The following is an 18,704-nucleotide window of genomic DNA, read 5'->3' as shown; positions in this document are numbered from 1 at the left end:
TGAAGAATTACAGCATTCATAGTTAACTGAGGCCTATTTACTTCTCACCTCGGGGCACACTTGCATTACATATTCTTTTTTTTTTTTTTTTTAAGATTTATTTATTTGAGAGAGAGAGCACACAAGTGGGGAGAGGGTCAAGGGAGAGAAGCGTACTCCCCAGTGCTGAGTGTGGAGTGATGTGGGGGCTTAGTCTCAGGACTCTGAGATCACAGCCTGAGCTGAAATCAAGAGTCCGACGCTCAACTGACTAAGCAGGTGCCGTGTATTACATATTCTTTATACTGCCCTCTTTTGGTCAAATTCAAGTTTTACTTAGAACATCTCATGAAACAGTGAGAAAAATGCAAGGAATATAATCCCCACTGAAAATAATCTGTAGTTACGTGGGCAATTTGTTAAAAGAGGAAGCTCAAAATACTTTGCAGAAACTTAAGTTTATTAATGACAAGCTTATTAGGCTATTGGAGGAACCAGAGACAAAAATGAGAAAAATATTAAAACTTCAAATTCCCATAAACAAGCATTTTATACCAGCTTACATGCCCATTGATGAAATCATCTTCTATTATGTAGCTCAAAATAGTTTATGATTTTTCATTAGAAAGAGAGAGAAAGAAAGAACGAGCAGGAGAAGGAACAGAGGGAGAGAGAGAGAGACTCTCCAGCAGGTTCCGCGCTGAGTGCAGAGCCCAACACGGGGCTTGATCCCAGGACCCTGAAATCATGACCTCAGCCAAAATCAATAGTCGCACACTCAACCAACAAAACAACCCAGACAGCCCAATGGACTACAGAAGGTAATGTTCCAATATATTTGAATTAACTTTTAAAAATTTCATTAGTGGGGCGCCTGGGTGGCTCAGTGGGTTGGGCCTCTGCCTTCAGCTCAGGTCATGATCTCAGGGTCCTGGGATCGACCCCACATCGGGCTCTCTGCTCAGAGGGGAGCCTGCTTCCCCCTCCGCCTCTGCCTGCTTCTCTGCCTACTTATGCTCTCTTGCTCTCTCCCTCTCAAATAAATAAATCTTTAAAAAAAAATTTCATTAGTATTGTCAGAGAAAGACATATACCATATGATTTCACTCATACCTGGAATTTAAGAAAAAACAAATGAACAAAGGAAAAAAGAGACAAACCAAGAAACAGACCTTTAACTAGAGAGAACAAACGGAAGGTAACCAGAAGGGAGGTGGGTGGGGGGATGGGGGAAACAGGTGATGGGGTTTAGAGTACACTTGTGATGAGCACTGAGTAACATGCAGAATTGCTGAATCTCTATACTATACACCCCAAACTGATATAACACTGTATGTGAACTATACTGGAATTAAAATTTTAAAAGTCCTCCAAAAAACTCCATTAGTATTGATAAAAATTAGTTTCTTGTAACTAAACATTCAGTCTCATCACTTAATTGATGAGATGCTCCATTCCTGCTTCCATATTTTGGAATAATCAACCTGGATTAAGCGTAATCATGGAGAAAAGTACATACAGCAGGGTGAATGGGAAGAGCTGGACTCAAAGGTTTGAATCTTGACTGCATCACTTGAGTAAAGTAGGTCAAGGAAGTCTTTCCTGCTGGAGCCGTGTTGTCCTTAAGATGGAGATGATACTAGTACCTTGGGAGGGCAGAGCTGAGAACAATACCTGGCCATGGTGAGCACCACTGAACAACACTATTATCATTATTTAAAAAAAAAAAAAGAAGAAGAAGAAGATGAAGATACAGAATGATTTACAGTAACTGGGTAGAGTACCTCACCTAGCTACAGTGAGTTCCCATAAGAAACAGTAAAGCAAGAAAATGCTCTAATTTTTGCCTTAATTATCTATCTTATTGCATGAGAAAAACCCTGCGATCATGTATACTATGCCTTGAAAATGTTGAAAATGTCTGCACTATTCTATGTAACAAGTTTTAACCAGGAATCTTTTAATATTGGAACATGCTTTCAAGTATGCAATATTCATTCTCCTCTTCTTGTCTCCAGACTCCAGGGATTCTTGCACAAGCTACTTCCCTAGCCTTGAGCTTCCTCTCTTTTCTAAGATTCAAATCCTACCTCCTGTTCATCTTTCAAAGCCACCCTATTAATTCCTCTCAACTTCCAATCACCTACCTGGGAACAAAGCTAAGAGTAAGCACTCAATACAAGTTTCTTACCTAGAAGAAAGGCCTATATCAAACCCACATCATGTATTCATTCATTCATTTCTTTTTTTTTTTTTTTAAGATTTTATTCATTTATTTGACAGACAGACATCACAAGTAGGCAGAAAGGCAGGCAGAGAGAGGAGGAAGCAGGCTCCCCGCTGAGCAGAGAGCCCGACGCGGGGCTCAATCCCAGGACCCTGAGATCATGACCTGAGCCGAAGGCAGAGGCTTTAACCCACTGAGCCACCCAGGTGCCCCTCAATCATGTTTCTTAAGGGCTGTGAATGTACAAATTATTTTACTAGGAGCTTGTGAGAAATACAAAGATATATATTGATCCTTATCTTCTCCAATTACAAACTGTTAGCTTGGATTTTGCATTGCTGTTCTATTGTGTTTCTTACTAAATGGAAACATGGTAGCTATTTAATTAAAAATTTGTTGATAGAATTATATACATGTTGGAGAAGTTCTTATCTGTGAAATTCTTCACATTTCACCATAGTTTGGGACATCCAGATTGTATCTGCCAAGTTTCAAATCCTTCCAGGTTCTGTGCTTACACTTAATCTGGCTACATGCTGCATTTTTTAAAAAGGGAAATAAAATACCTAAATCAGCAATTCTCAAACATTGTGATTTAAACCCCTATATACACTTGAAAGTTATTTAGAGGCCCTGGCACAATTTTTTTTTTCATATGAGTTCTATCTGTTGATACTTACTGTGTTAGAAATTAAAACACAAAAATGTTTAAAACACTGATATACATGTACACATTCCATTAACTATCAGAGGCATGCTATCAATCAGACAACCTCTGAAAAACTCCACAACATACTCATCAGATTGCAAAGCTATGAAAATAGTTTTGACTTCAACAGACCCCTGAAAATACCTCAGAAGTCCCTGGACCATACTTTGTCAACTGCTGAGCTAAATCATAGCTGTTTTCTAGCTCTCCCTTGTTTGGCATCTAGTGATAATAATCTTTTAGTTCTAGTCAATGGTCCACAAGCTACTTAGAAAAATCCAGTCAGACAGGCAAGCCCTCAAGAGAAACAAAACCTCACCACCAAGAAGAAAAAAGACACGGGAATGTGTATACACACATCACCATTTTATCCTATGGGGTCAAAAGTATTTCTATTTACTGCCCTAAATTCTACAGAGAGAGATAGGATGCATACCTGATAATTCTGAATTCTGTTAAGGTATTCGTTAAACATAAATTGACTGCAACAAAACAAATGGAAGTCCTAAGAATTCTGAAAGAAGTTTCCACTGAACTGTGTGCTCTGTGGGATTCACGGTTTCTCTCTGCTACTAGTAGTACCCTACTTTCTACTTTACTCATCTTCAAGTTCCCGGAACCCCATAGCAAGATATTAGCTAGACAGATTTAAGAGCAAATTGGCTTCTGTACTCTTCAGAAGAAAGGAAATGTTTTTACATTATAGAAAGTATACATAATCATTTCCCTCTCAAGTAAGCAATTGCTTTTTGAGGTCTGATGTGAAAGCTTGTCATTTAAAGTTTCACAAACAAAGGAATATTATTTATGATGAGGAAGAACTTTTTTTTTAAAAACCTACCAAACCAAGAACATGTAACTTCAAATGTCTTCATTAAAAAAGGAATAGCTCTTTATAGATCATAAGTGTGAGCCCTTCAAATTTTCAATATACTACTCATGAAATGTATGCATGTTAATAGAGTGTAAAGACAAGGTACAAATTGGACTAGACTCTGAAGAAAATGAAAGAAATGCACAAGTCCTGGAGAGCTGGCTTATATTTCACAGGAGCAATATTCAAGTCACACTTCAGAGCAGCCATTGACTGGTTAACCTCAAAATGCTACTGTACACTTGGGGGAAGGTTACTGTCTTTTGAACACATCCAGGGTGGAAAAGTTCGGATACCCCAATGATAATATTTGTTCAACTGCTGAAGGGATACAAAGCTGCTTTCTGAAGAAATGCTGGGTTTGTCTAGAGGTACCACTTCAGTTTATCTCCACAGAGATAGGGGAGTAGCCTTACATCTGGAAAATGCTAGTCTTTATATGGCATGAGTGATTTCATAATAGGACGTCAACCCTTCCATCTGCTCATGTGGTTTCTAAAGCGCATATAAGTAACTGACTTTAATCAGCAATATAGGACGCTAATAAAGGTAGTACTACAAAATCTCATCACAGTCTGTTACTTCTAAGTATATCTGCTTAGTGATTGGCTCAAAGAAAGTATAATGTAGGGAAGCTGGTAGAGGGATCATTGCAACCACTGCCTTCTTCTAGGTATTTAGAACAAGTTAGGCCAAAGGGACACATTAGCCTAACGTCTCTCAGAATTATCTTACTTAAGTTACATTTTATATAGATCCACTTCTTTATCTGTTGTAAAACGATTTTTGAGAACCACTGTCTGTCATGCAAGATCCCTCACAGTTAGAAATTTCTTTCTCACTTTAATGCCCAGAGAAACTGTTTCTCCCTAAAGAACAGGCAGGTGATACTCCCTGTTTCTGATGAGTGCCATGTTTTGCCTAGATTACCAGAAATCATAGATATGAAAAAGAATGAAATTAACTGTACTCAAGATTTCCAACAGAACTTGCTTAGAAGACATAAACATCAGTGTTTATGGAACATGTAGTTAAAGAGATCCAATAGGCCTGGAACTCAAGAGAGAGATCCAGGGATACACAAAATACTTGGGAATAGTAATATTACTGATCCTTGTACATCATGGATTCAAACTGCATGGGTCTACTTATATGTAATTTTTTATAGTCAGTACTATAAACGCATTTTTTCTTCATGATTTTCTTAATACCACTTCCTTTTCTTGAGCTTACATTAAGAATACAGTATAAAATTCAAATAACCTATGAAGTATGTGTTAATAATTAACTATGATATCGGTAATGTTTATGATAAACAGCAGGTGACTAGTAAGTTAAATTTTTAGGGAGTCAAAATTATATGGTGTTTTATGACTATGTAGGGGGTTAGTACCCTTAACCCCTGTGTTTTTCAAGGGTCAACTCTTAATAGTATTTATTGACCTACTTTTTATACACATTATAAATGTAACCAAAAAGAGCATGCAGTGAAAAAAAAAATGGCTCAAGAGAAACATAATCATTGGAAAAGCAAAGAGTACTATAAGAAAGGAGAGGAAGAAGTGAAGAACACAGAGTAGTTCTTAGATACTTAGTACTTAGATAGTACACTGATCTGAATTGGAAGGAATGTAAGAAAGGAGTTGGGTGGTTGAAATGGTCTCTGGTCTTCAAAGAATGGAACCAAATCATCTGATGGCGTAAAGAGTTTATTAAAAAGGTCAGCACTCTACCCATTAACTGACAGTGACTGTATGAAGTGGCATTATGTTGAAATGAATTCTAAGGATGTCTCTTGGTTCAACAGTAAAGAGTGTTAGGCCATGTTCAATTAGCAATGTCTCTAATCAGGACTGGATGGTGAGGGAGGGAAGCACTGTGATAAGGTTGTAATGTGAACACTGCATATCTGCCATCCAAGAACAAATAATGCTACTCTTGAGGTAACTCTACCCTGCACATACTATAAGATGAATTTTTCTAGTAGCATTGTGATGTAAATAAAATTCGTCTGTAAAAGCAGGAAGTGGAGAAAGAGTAAACATAGGTCCAGTGGTAGGTCTGGTAGGTCCATGCCTAGTTTGGAGGCTGTAGGAACCAATTTTTTTTAAGGAAGTAGAAGCAAAAATATCAAGAGTACATTGTACATAGGGTTAATAAGGCTGTTTAATGAAATTTTTGCTTTTTGTTTTTTTTAAGACTTTATTTATTTGAGATAGAGAGACCAACCACATGCATGAACTGGGAGGAGGGGCAGAAGATGAAGGCGAAGCAGGCTCCCCAAGCCAAAGGCATAACCGACTGTATCACTCAGGTGTCCCTGAAATTTTTGTTTTTTACATGTGTATGTGTATATAGGGTCACAATGTAAAATGAATTTCTTATTATGGGTCTTGGCCCAAAAATTTTTGGAGGCAATCTATAAGATTCCTTCCAGTGCTAAACACAAAATCTAATTTAAAAAAATTCATTAAAAATTTTTAACTACTTTTGGTAAAAATGTAATATCCCACATACTTAAATTTAAATGACTTAATTTTTTTAAACAGATACATAATCTAAAATTAAAAGTGTAAGAAAAACAAATAGCTAACAAGATAAAAATGCCTATTTTTGAAATGTGAAGATCCAAGAACTAGGTTTCTGTAATAAGATGCACCTGGGATTTTCTATTTAGGATACAGTCATCTGAGGATCAGTGATTTCACTGTATGACATTCAGCTTCCCGAGCTGAATACCAAAATGGTTCGTGATAAATAAAGCTTAAACCACAGCCAATGATGTATTTACATTTCCGGTCATATTTCTGGAAATATGCCTGGAATTTATATGTAAAACCTTTCAATAGCGTGTCGTATTTGTGGTTTGGGGAGGAGGGGAGAGGTGAATAATGAATATTCCAATGAATGCAACATCTTTTATCTTGGAGTAAAAGAACAAATCCTTAATGCAAACATATCTTTTTGTTATTATTATAAAAGTAATTGTTCATTGTAAAGATTTTAGAAAATACTAAATAATGTGAAAAAAGAAAATAAAAATCATCCATAATTCTGCATCAATGGAACCACTGTCTGTACTTTGGAAGAAGAAATATTAAAAAGAAACAAATATTAAGCAAATGGCAAAACCCTGTATCAGAGACAAATTCTAAATGCCATGTGTAAGTATTTAAGCACAATGTAAATTTAGCAAAACACATCAAACTCTGCCATTCTAACACAATTCTTGTATTCTGTGATTTTTCAACACCAACATTTTAAAGATTATGCAGCAAGACACACTGAAATTTTTCCATTTATCTAAAGTATTAAGATCCTTTCCAACTGAAAGATAAAGGTTTCTATTCCAGTTGATAACTAAAATGGGACGTCAAAGACAGTATGTTCTCAAGGGCTTTTTATTTTAAGAAAAACTTACTTAGACCACTGCCACTCAAAGTGTGCTCCGTGAGCCAGCACCCACAATGAGATAAGCTCAGAAAAATGAGACTATTTAGAAACTTATTTAGCAATCTGATGTTGTCATAGCATTTAAATTATATTTTACAAAAGTCCTTAGTCTGCAATAAGGGGAATTTTTTTTTTAATGGTCTTTGATCATACACACACACACACACACACACACACACACACGTATTTTAAGAAACAATTTAGACAAGTTCACTTTACCAACTATTCATACCCCACTTAGAGGAAGGGTTTCAAAACAAATAAAAAGTTAGTCCAGGAACTTGCTGAAATTCTCTACCTAGAGGCTTATTAATCTTCCCTGCCCAGGCATTTTCGCTGGTCCCTCGCTGCAACTATTAGAACCACCACTACACTCCCAATTAGAATTCAGCTATGCTTGTCTCCTTTAGAGCCGCAAGAGACCCTAGAGGGGATCAAATCATTCTTCCTAAAGAAAAACTGAGAGGTCCAGAGAGTTTAACCCCTTTGACACACTGACCTCTGTTTCAATGCTTCTTCTACCTGCTGTTTTGCAAGAGGGTTCTCACTCACTGCCTGAAGCTATCCAAAGATTTACAGCTCTCCCTGCACCGGCATAAACCTTCCTCTCTCTCCCTAAGTGCCTCAAAAAGTGCTTTTCGATTCAGCCAAGGTTACCCTTACAGACGAATGATGTAACTTATCATCCTAAAGAAGCCTCACTTGTATTGGTAAACATTTTATAACCAGTGAACAGAGCAGGTCTTTTGCTGTAAAAGTGTATGGGTTACAAAATGGTATTGTTTCTTCTTCTTTTTTTAATGGTATTGTTTCTATAAAAATTCCAAGGTTTAAAAAAATCTGCCCATAGAATTTATGATCTGTAAGTCCTCTTTCATCTAAGAAATATATAAAAAACAATATAATTTTTAAAATGATAAGCACTGCAGAGTTTTTGCTTCTATAAATCAATTTGTTGAAGCATTTCCAATTTATAGTCTCAATATTTTCAATCTCAACTATCATGACAAACACAATTAATACTCAGGAATAACACCTGTAAATGCAATGTGCATAATTTTTAATTGATTAAAATCCAAAACATAGGTCATTAAGAAAAACATTCAAGAGAAAAAAAAAAGTATTCCAATTTTCTTACCTTGGACCCTGACAACATACTGGTCAACATTTTTGTTCCTCTTCCAATTCCAACCACTATAAATCAAAGAAAGAAATATTATAACACTCTATTCTAAAAACTAGATTTTCGAAATAACTACATATTTGGGTCATAATTTCCTGGCACATGTAACATAAGGTTGGAAAGAACATATATTTAGCCTTACTAGAGGGTTCCTATTATTCCAATCAGTTGAACTTGTCATGCAATTTAGAAATTCTGAAGAGAGGATGTAAGGGTATGTAAAGGGTAAGGATGTAAGGGTAAGGATGTAAAAAAAAACTTTTTTTTTCCTCTCAAAGTGTTAAACATGATAGAAACCTCAATGCAGACAATTACATAATGAAAAGTTTTAGAACAATTTCAGAGGACTCATTGGAATTTTATATGTGGATCAGTGAAAAACACATGATACGCTTTAACCACAGTATGATAAAGTCTTCTGATAGAGTTCATTATCAAACCAAGCAAAAGCCATTATCATAAGTAATGAACCATTTAAAAATGATTAGTGTCCAGCAGTATACAATCAAGAAAACAGAAACGTAACAGATCAACCAAACACAAAGAAGAATACAAGGTAAAATACGAGCCTGGACAATGTATGTTCACATACATCATGTGTTAAGTACAATAATGCGCCACCTATCTCTTCAATTTCGAACATTATTTATCCTTATGACAACACATTTCACCAGGAGAGAAGGATAGAGTTTACAATTATTTCTCCACTTAACAGAAAGCAAATTTTTATAAGAATTGAAGTATTTCTCATTAATGGATATAATTTTGTAAAAGAACATAGTATAAACACCATGATTCAGAATTACAAGAAAAAACAAAAAGAAATGATTGACCAGCTAAAAGAATTATCATGAATATTTATAGCATATATCATTCATTGAGTTTACCATGTATCAAATTCCACTCTAAATGCTTTCCATTCATTAGTTCATTTAACCCTTATAACAACCCTAAAAAATAATACAATTATCCCTATTTTATAGGTGAGGAAACTGAGACAGATAGAGACTAAGAACTTTGCCCAACATCTAACAACTAGTTTATGGTGGTCAAAATTCAGACCAGACTAACGGAAGACCCCCTCCCTTCCTTTTGATCCTTCTGCCACCTTATCTAGGCTTTCTTCCCAATGCCATAAGCCTAAATTACCTAAACCACTACCAGCCTGACTGTTCTACAATCTATCCCTTTCTCTTCCAGTTCACACCATTTTATAACCATTTCTGATTACCTGTACTGCACACTACAAGCCCCCCAAGCAATCCTCAATGGGGTCCAAATGCCTACAGTACCAACTCTCTAGTGTTCAAAATCCATCCTTCGAAACCCAGGTCTAATCTCAACCCCAACATAAAATCATCCCTAACCTTCCCTGAGCTTCTATGATAAGAGTCATATTAGCTCAAAGACTAAGATAAAAACAATTGTCTGCCTTTAGTGTCCTATGTGGAGCATCGTACTCTTCCAATGATAGCTGCCTTTGTCCAGGAAAAAGCTTTATATAGTAATAACAAACATCCAATGCAATTTTTCCACTCAAGAATCCCCAGTCAATATTTCTGGAGCAGCTACTAAGCACACAGTCCCAAGAACAGTATTTTTAATGGAACAGAACATTTCCTGACTTTGAAAGAGTTTATAACCTCATGGGGAAAAAAAAATACAGGTAAGGGAAACTGCAAGCACGCAAAAAAAAAAAAAAAAAAAAAAAAAAAAAGGTGCATGAATTAATGAGTGAACAACACTAAATAGCAATAAGACAGTATGTGAGGAAGAGTCTAAACAAACACAGAATAAATGCTGTAGGAGGTCAAAGAACGCAGTACTCTAAACCGCTCAAGAGGCCAGATAATGCTTCATTCAAGCATTTCAAACAGCTTGAGATACGCCTTAAAAGATGTTCAGAATTTGAACATACAGAAAGGAGAGAAGCATGTTCTAAAAAAGGAACACAATGCACAAATTCTGATACAAGAATGAGCACACTGGGTTTATCAACCAGAGTGCAGGTGTCTTAGAACAAGGCTGACGTGTTTGACTTTAGCGTGGTTGAAACGCTGATTTCTCTGCTAGGTCAGTGATCCAAAATGACAGAATTTGAAACAAGAAGGCATTTTTTTTTAAAGATTTTATTTATTTATCAGAGAGAGAGAGGAAGAGAGAGCGAGCACAGGCATACAGAATGGCAGGCAGAGGCAGAGGGAGAAGCAGGCTCCCTGCCGAGCAAGGAGCCCGATGTGGGACTCGATCCCAGGACTCTGGGATCATGACCTGAGCCGAAGGCAGCTGCTTAACCAACTGAGCCACCCAGGCGTCCCAACAAGAAGGCATTTTAAAGTTATCCGGCTTAACCTTCTCATTTTATATCCAAGAAAACCAAGGCCTGCTGAAGTTAGCTGATCAGTGAAAGCAGAGTTCTAGGAAGACTACTGCAAGAGCGGTACGCAGAAAGATTATCTGGGGTTGAGGCACAGCCAACCAGTGGCTGTTAATTCAAAGGACAGTTTACTGGACAGAATTTTTACTCAGCTTTTTCTCATTCAATCGTTCCACATTTTATTCAGTACTTATACAGGCACAGAAATAAATAAGACCTGGTTTCAGCCCTTCTGTGAGTTAAGGTTAGACTAGAATGAAGCTTTACATTAGCAATATAAAAGCACAAGTGGGCAGGCTATCCATGTAGGAGAGAGCATTTCAGCCAAATCTGGAAAGCTCAGTAGGATTTCTAATACTAAAGAAGACAAAACAGTTTGAAAAGTGGGAAGAACTGGGAAAATGAATGAATAACGGGTTTGCCAAGCACTGTCTCACAGTGACTACTCTCTTTCTCCATCTCCCCAATTTTTTCTGTGCTCAAATGTCTCTCTGTAAAAAAAATCCACTATCTCCAAACCTATCCAAATGTCCTAGTATTGTATTCACAAATCATATAGACTTTTTTAAATGAGGAGAGCCACTTCGGAACAGGCAAGAGTATGACACACGTAATTCCAAAGCTTTTACAGATCAAAGTTTCTATTGCCATTTACCTAATTCTCTAACACCCTTGCAACCATCTTAAAAGACCTGTATCTTTCCACTTCTAGAAACCAATCTTAAAAATCCAAAACCAAAAGGAGTTTTATTCATAAAGATGTTCCTCACAAAATCTGTCCTACTAATAACACTCTACTAAGATGAACGATCACATATAGGGAAATGGTTAAATAATTCGTTTTTTGTTTTTTTTTTTTCAAAGTTTATTTATTTATTTTGACAGAGAGAGATCACAAGTAGACAGAGAGGCAGGCAGAGAGAGGGGGAAACAGGCTCCCTGAGCAGAGATCCTAACTGCCCACACTGAGACAGAGGAGGAGCTGGACCCACATCCTTACCAACCCGAGGACTTGGTTTGGGTGCGCTGCCGCCAAGTGGAAAACCTGTTTGCTGGAAGGGACCCTACATCGTGATCCTGACCACTCCTGCCGCTCTCAAGGTCGACGGGATTACTCCCTGGGTCCACTACACCCACATCCGGCCAGCTGACCCACACGCCGTTCTCAAGAACTTTGTTCCACAATGAAAGAGCCAGCTGGACAAGGACAATCCCTAAAGCTGAGACTGCGCCGCTCTCACGTACCCCACTAATGTTACTTATACTATGCCCTCTTCTTACACCAGTACGGGGAATAAAAAGTAACCCTCATTAACCTCCTTCTCCTCCTTACCTTCGGGCCCTGCATTACCAATAGATTAGCATCTTTTGTCAAAGACAGAGACAGTACAGGTCAGCTCATGGTACTCAGACAGCAATACCAACCACCGGACCTTGTTGCTGAGACCAGCCTGGACCCATGACTGGGTCCTTCCTTAGGTTCCTCTGAGAGGGGGAAATGTGGAGGCCGAGAAAAATTAAGGCCATCCCACCTCAGGTTTAGCCTTAGCACAAGTACAGCCATCTCAGACCCCTGTGCCCAAGGGCTGAACTTTCCCCTACTTTACTTTTGTTCTAAGGACCCCCAACCTGCTTTAGTTGCAGAGACCCCCACCCTGCTTTAGTAACAGGAAGCCCCACCCTGCTTTGGTTCCAGAAATCCCCACCCTGCTTTAGTAACAGGAACCCATACATACCCTTGCCTGAACTAAGCTCAGGGTCCAAGTCCCTATTCCGCTGTGTCGGGTATACTTGGGCCCAAGCTGAAGCTTGTTAAATAAACCCTCCTGTGATTGCATCCGTGTTGGCTCCTTGGTGGTCTCTCGGACACGAAAACTCACAGGCAGAGAGAGAAGGGGAAGCAGGCTCCCCGCTGAGCAGAGAGCCCGATGTGGGCCCTGATCCCAGGACCCTGAGATCATGACCTGAGCTACAGGCAGAGGCTTTAACCCACTGAGCCACTCAGGCGCCCCTAAATAATTGTTTTTGACTGATACGACAGAATGTTATGTTGCCCTTAAAAATAATGTTTACTTCCCTCTTAGAACTGCTTTTCCTGCACCCCATAAATTTTGGTATGTTGTATTTCCGTTTTCACTTATTTCAAGATATTCTTTGATTTCCCTTTGACCCACTGGTTGTTCAAAGTGTGTTAACGTCTACATATTTGTGAGTTTTTTAGCTTTCCTACTGTAATTGATTTCTTAGTTTCATACTACTGTGGTTAGAGAATATACTTGGCATGATTTCAATACTTTAAATATACACAATTATATTTGTCAATTATTCTTCAATAAAGTTAAAAAAAATCTTTACTGAGAGTTAACATAAATGATGTTAAGTTAAATTTTAAAAAAGGATACAGATGTACATACAATAAAAAAGTTCAACTTAGGGGCGCCTGGGTGACTCAGTGGGTTAAGCCTCTGCCTTCAGCTCAGGTCATGATCTCAGGGTCCTGGGATCGAGCCCTACATTGGGCTCTCTGTTCAGCGGGGAGCCTGCTTCCCCCTCTCTCTCAGCCTGCCTCTCAGCCTACTTGTGATCTCTCTCTATCAAATAAATAAATAAAAATCTTTAAAAAAAAAAAAAAAAGCTCAACTTAAAAATTTTTTTTTAATTTTATTTTTTTATAAACATATAATATACTTTTATCCCCAGGGGTACAGGTCTGTGAATCGCCAGGTTTACACACTTCACAGCATTCACCATAGCACATACCCTCCCCAATGTCCATAACCCCACCCCCCTCTCCCAACCCCCCTCCCCCCATCAACCCTCAGTTTGTTTTGTGAGATTAAGAGTCACTTATGGTTTGTCTCCCTCCCAATCCCATCTTGTTTCATTTACTCTTCTCCTACCCCCTTAACCCCCCATGTTGCATCTCCTCTCCCTCATATCAGGGAGATCATATGATAGTTGTCTTTCTCCAACTGACTTATTTCGCTAAGCATGATACCCTCTAGTTCCATCCACGTCGTCGCAAATGGCAAGATTTCATTTCTTTTGATGGCTGCATAGTATTCCATTGTGTATATATACCACATCTTCTTTATCCATTCGTCTGTTGATGGACATCTAGGTTCTTTCCATAGTTTGGCTATTGTAGGCATTGCTGCTATAAACATTCGGGTGCACGTGCCCCTTCGGATCACTACGTTTGTATCTTTAGGGTAAATACCCAGTAGTGCAATTGCTGGGTCATAGGGTAGTTCTATTTTCAACATTTTGAGGAACCTCCATGCTGTTTTCCAGAGTGGTTGCACCAGCTTGCATTCCCACCAACAGTGTAGGAGGGTTCCCCTTTCTCCGCATCCTCGCCAGCATCTGTCATTTCCTGACTTGTTAATTTTAGCCATTCTGACTGGTGTGAGGTGGTATCTCATTGTGGTTTTGATTTGTATTTCCCTGATGCCGAGTGATATGGAGCACTTTTTCATGTGTCTGTTGGCCATCTGGATGTCTTCTTTGCAGAAATGTCTGTTCATGTCCTCTGCCCATTTCTTGATTGGATTATTTGTTCTTTGGGTGTTGAGTTTGCTAAGTTCTTTATAGATTTTGGACACTAGCCCTTTATCCGATATGTCATTTGCAAATATCTTCTCCCATTCTGTCAGTTGTCTTTTGGTTTTGTTAACTGTTTCCTTTGCTGTGCAAAAGCTTTTGATCTTGATAAAATCCCAATAGTTCATTTTTGCCCTTGCTTCCCTTGCCTTTGGTGATGTTCCTAGGAAGATGTTGCTGCGGCTGAGGTCGAAGAGGTTGCTGCCTGTGTTCTCCTCAAGGATTTTGATGGATTCCTTTCTCACATTGAGATCCTTCATCCATTTTGAGTCTATTTTCATGTGTGGTGTAAGGAAATGATCCAATTTCATTTTTCTGCATGTGGCTGTCCAATTTTCCCAACACCATTTATTGAAGAGGCTGTCTTTTTTCCATTGGACATTCTTTCCTGCTTTGTCGAAGATTAGTTGACCATAGAGTTGAGGGTCTATTTCTGGGCTCTCTATTCTGTTCCATTGATCTATGTGTCTGTTTTTGTGCCAGTACCATGCTGTCTTGATGATGACAGCTTTGTAATAGAGCTTGAAGTCCGGAATTGTGATGCCACCGACTTTGGCTTTCTTTTTCAATATTCCTTTGGCTATTTGAGGTCTTTGCTGGTTCCATATAAATTTTAGGATTATTTGTTCCATTTCTTTGAAAAAAAATGGATGGTACTTTGATAGGAATTGCATTAAATGTGTAGATTGCTTTAGGTAGCATAGACATTTTCACAATATTTATTCTTCCAATCCAGGAGCATGGAACATTTTTCCATTTCTTTGTGTCTTCCTCAATTTCTTTCATGAGTACTTTATAGTTTTCCGAGTATAGATTCTTAGTCTCTTTGGTTAGGTTTATTCCTAGGTATCTTATACTTTTGGGTGCAATTGTAAATGGGATTGACTCCTTAATTTCTCTTTCTTCTGTCTTGTTGTTGGTGTAGAGAAATGCAACTGAGTTCTGTGCATTGATTTTATATCCTGACACTTTACTGAATTCCTGTACAAGTTCTAGCAGTTTTGGAGTGGAGTCTTTTGGGTTTTCCACATATAGTATCCTATCATCTGTGAAGAGTGATAGTTTGACTTCTTCTTTGCCGATTTGGATGCCTTTAATTTCCTTTTATTGTCTGATTGCTGAGGCTAGGACTTCTAGTACTATGTTGAATAGCAGTGGTGATAACGGACATCCCTGCCGTGTTCCTGACCTTAGCGGAAAAGCTTTCAGTTTTGGAAAAGCTTTCAGTTTTTCTCCATTGAGAATGATATTTGCGGTGGGTTTTTCATAGATGGCTTTGATAATATTGAGGTATGTGCCCTCTATCCCTACACTTTGAAGAGTTTTGATCAGGAAGGGATGCTGTACTTTGTCAAATGCTTTTTCAGCATCTATGGAGAGTATCATATGGTTCTTGTTCTTTCTTTTATTAATGTGTTGTATCACATTGATTGATTTGCGGATGTTGAACCAACCTTGCAGCCCTGGAATAAATCCCACTTGGTCGTGGTGAATAATCCTTTTAATGTACTGTTGAATCCTATTGGCTAGTATTTTGGCGAGAATTTTTGTATCTGTGTTCATCAAGGATATTGGTCTGTAGTTCTCTTTTTTGATGGGATCCTTGTCTGATTTTGGGATCAAGGTGATGCTGGCCTCATAAAATGAGTTTGGAAGTTTTCCTTCTATTTCTATTTTTTGGAACAGTTTCAGGAGAATAGGAATTAGTTCTTCTTTAAATGTTTGGTAGAATTCCCCCGGGAAGCCATCTGGCCCTGGGCTTTTGTTTGTTTGGAGATTTTTGATGACTGTTTCAATCTCCTCACTGGTTATGGGTCTGTTCAGGCTTTCTATTTCTTCCTGGTTCAGTTGTGGTAGTTTATATGTCTCTAGGAATGCATCCATTTCTTCCAGATTGTCAAATTTGTTGGCGTAGAGTTGCTCATAGTATGTTCTTATAATTGTCTGTATTTCTTTGGTGTTCATTGTGATCTCTCCTCTTTCATTCATGATTTTATTTATTTGGGTCCTTTCTCTTTTCTTTTTGATAAGTCTGGCCAGGGGTTTATCAATCTTATTAATTCTTTCAAAGAACCAGCTCCTAGTTTCGTTGATTTGTTCTATTGTTTTTTTGGTTTCTATTTCATTGATTTCTGCTCTGATCTTTATGATTTCTCTTCTCCTGCTGGGTTTGGGATTTCTTTCTTGTTCTTTCTCCAGCTCCTTTGGGTGTAGGATTAGGTTGTGTACCTGAGACCTTTCTTGTTTCTTGAGAAAGGCTTGTACCACTATATTTTTTCCTCTCAGGACTGCCTTTGTTGTGTCCCACAGATTCTGAACCGTTGTGTTTTCATTATCATTTGTTTCCATGAATTTTTTCAATTCTTCTTTAATTTCCTGGTTGACCCATTCATTCTTTAGAAGGATGCTGTTTAGGCTCCATGTATTTGGGTTCTTTCCAAATTTCCTCTTGTGATTGAGTTCTAGCTTCAGAGCATTGTGGTCTGAAAATATGCAGGGAATGATCCCAATCTTTTGATACCGGTTGAGACCTGATTTAGGACCAAGAATGTGATCTATTCTGGAGAATGTTCCATGTGCACTAGAGAAGAATGTGTATTCTGTTGCTTTGGGGTGAAATGTTCTGAATATATCTGTGATGTCCATCTGGTCCAGTGTGTCGTTTAAGGCCTTTATTTCCTTGTTGATCTTTTGCTTGGATGATCTGTCCATTTCAGTGAGGGGAGTGTTAAAATCCCCTACTATTATTGTATTATTGTCGATGTGTTTCTTTGATTTTGTTATTAATTGGTTTATATAGTTGGCTGCTCCCACGTTAGGGGCATAGATATTTAAGATTGTTAGATCTTCTTGTTGGACAGTTCCTTTGAGTATGATATAGTGTCCTTCCTCATCTCTTATTATAGTCTTTGGCTTAAAATCTAATTGATCTGATATAAGGATTGCCACTCCTGCTTTCTTCTGATGTCCATTAGCATGGTAAATTCTTTTCCACCCCCTCACTTTAAACCTGGAGGTGTCTTCGGGTTTAAGATGAGTTTCTTGTAGGCAACATATAGATGGGTTTTGTTTTTTTATCCATTCTGATACCCTGTGTCTTTTGATTGGGGCATTTAGCCCATTAACATTCAGGGTAACTATTGAGAGATATGAATTTAGTGCCATTGTATTGCCTGTAAGGTGACTGTTATTGTATATTGTCTCTGTTTCTTTCTGATCTACTACTTTTAGGGTCTCTCTTTGCTTAGAGGACCCCTTTCAATATTTCCTGTAGAGCTGGTTTGGTATTTGCAAATTCTTTCAGTTTTTGTTTGTCCTGGAAGCTTTTAATCTCTCCTCCTATTTTCAATGATAGCCTAGCTGGATATAGTATTCTTGGCTGCATGTTTTTCTCGTTTAGTACTCTGAATATATCATGCCAGCTCTTTCTGGCCTGCCAGGTCTCTGTGGATAAGTCTGCTGCCAATCTAATATTTTTACCATTGTACGTTACAGACTTCTTTTCCCGGGCTGCTTTCAGGATCTTTTCTTTGTCACTAAGACTTGTAAATTTTACTGTTAGGTGACGGGGTGTGGACCTATTCTTATTGATTTTGAGGGGGGGGTCTCTGAACCTCCTGGATTTTGATGCTTGTTCCCTTTGCCATATTGGGGAAATTCTCTCCAATAATTCTCTCCAATATACCTTCTGCTCCCCTCTCTGTTTCCTCTTCTTCTGGAATCCCAATTATTCTAATGTTGTTTCGTCTTATGGTGTCACTTATCTCTCGAATTCTCCCCTCATGGTCCAGTAGCTGTTTGTCCCTCTTTTGCTCAGCTTCTTTATTCTCTGTCATTTGGTCTTCTATATCGCTAATTCTTTCTTCTGCCTCATTTATCCTAGCAGTGAGAGCCTCCATTTTTGATTGCACCTCATTAATAGCTTTTTTGATTTCAACTTGGTTAGATTTTAGTTCTTTTATTTCTCCAGAAAGGGCTTTTATATCTCCCGAGAGGGTTGCTTTAATATCTTCCATGCCTTTTTCGAGCCCGGCTAGAACCTTGAGAATCGTCATTCTGAACTCTAGATCTGACATATTACCAATGTCTGTATTGATTAGGTCCCTAGCCTTTGGTACTGCTTCTTGTTCTTTTTTTTGTGGTGAATTTTTCCGCCTTGTCATTTTGTCCAGATAAGAGTATATGAAGGAGCAAGTAAAATACTAAAAGGGTGGCAACAACCCCAGGAAAATATGCTTTAGCCAAATCAGAAGAGATCCCAAACTGTGAGGGGGGAGAAAGGGGATAAAAAGAGGTTCA

At 38.2% G+C, this 18,704-nt stretch overlaps 1 protein-coding gene across 1 annotated transcript in view; it reads right to left on the bottom strand.

The window, feature by feature from the left end:
• Positions 1-18,704, bottom strand: part of LOC111145394 (TruB pseudouridine synthase family member 1) — a 53,453-nt gene that overhangs the window by 17,899 nt on the left and 16,850 nt on the right. Inside the window, exon 3 of the mRNA XM_022500271.1 lies at positions 8,381-8,436. Within this exon, the coding sequence (XP_022355979.1) occupies positions 8,381-8,436 (56 nt within the window). The remainder of the gene's footprint in view (positions 1-8,380; positions 8,437-18,704) is intronic.

The sequence above is a fragment of the Enhydra lutris genome, unplaced genomic scaffold (assembly GCF_002288905.1).
Source record: "Enhydra lutris kenyoni isolate GAN:26980312 unplaced genomic scaffold, ASM228890v2 scaffoldscaffold12, whole genome shotgun sequence".
Taxonomy (NCBI): domain Eukaryota; kingdom Metazoa; phylum Chordata; class Mammalia; order Carnivora; family Mustelidae; genus Enhydra; species Enhydra lutris.
This window is presented reverse-complemented; position numbering and strand designations above follow the sequence as displayed.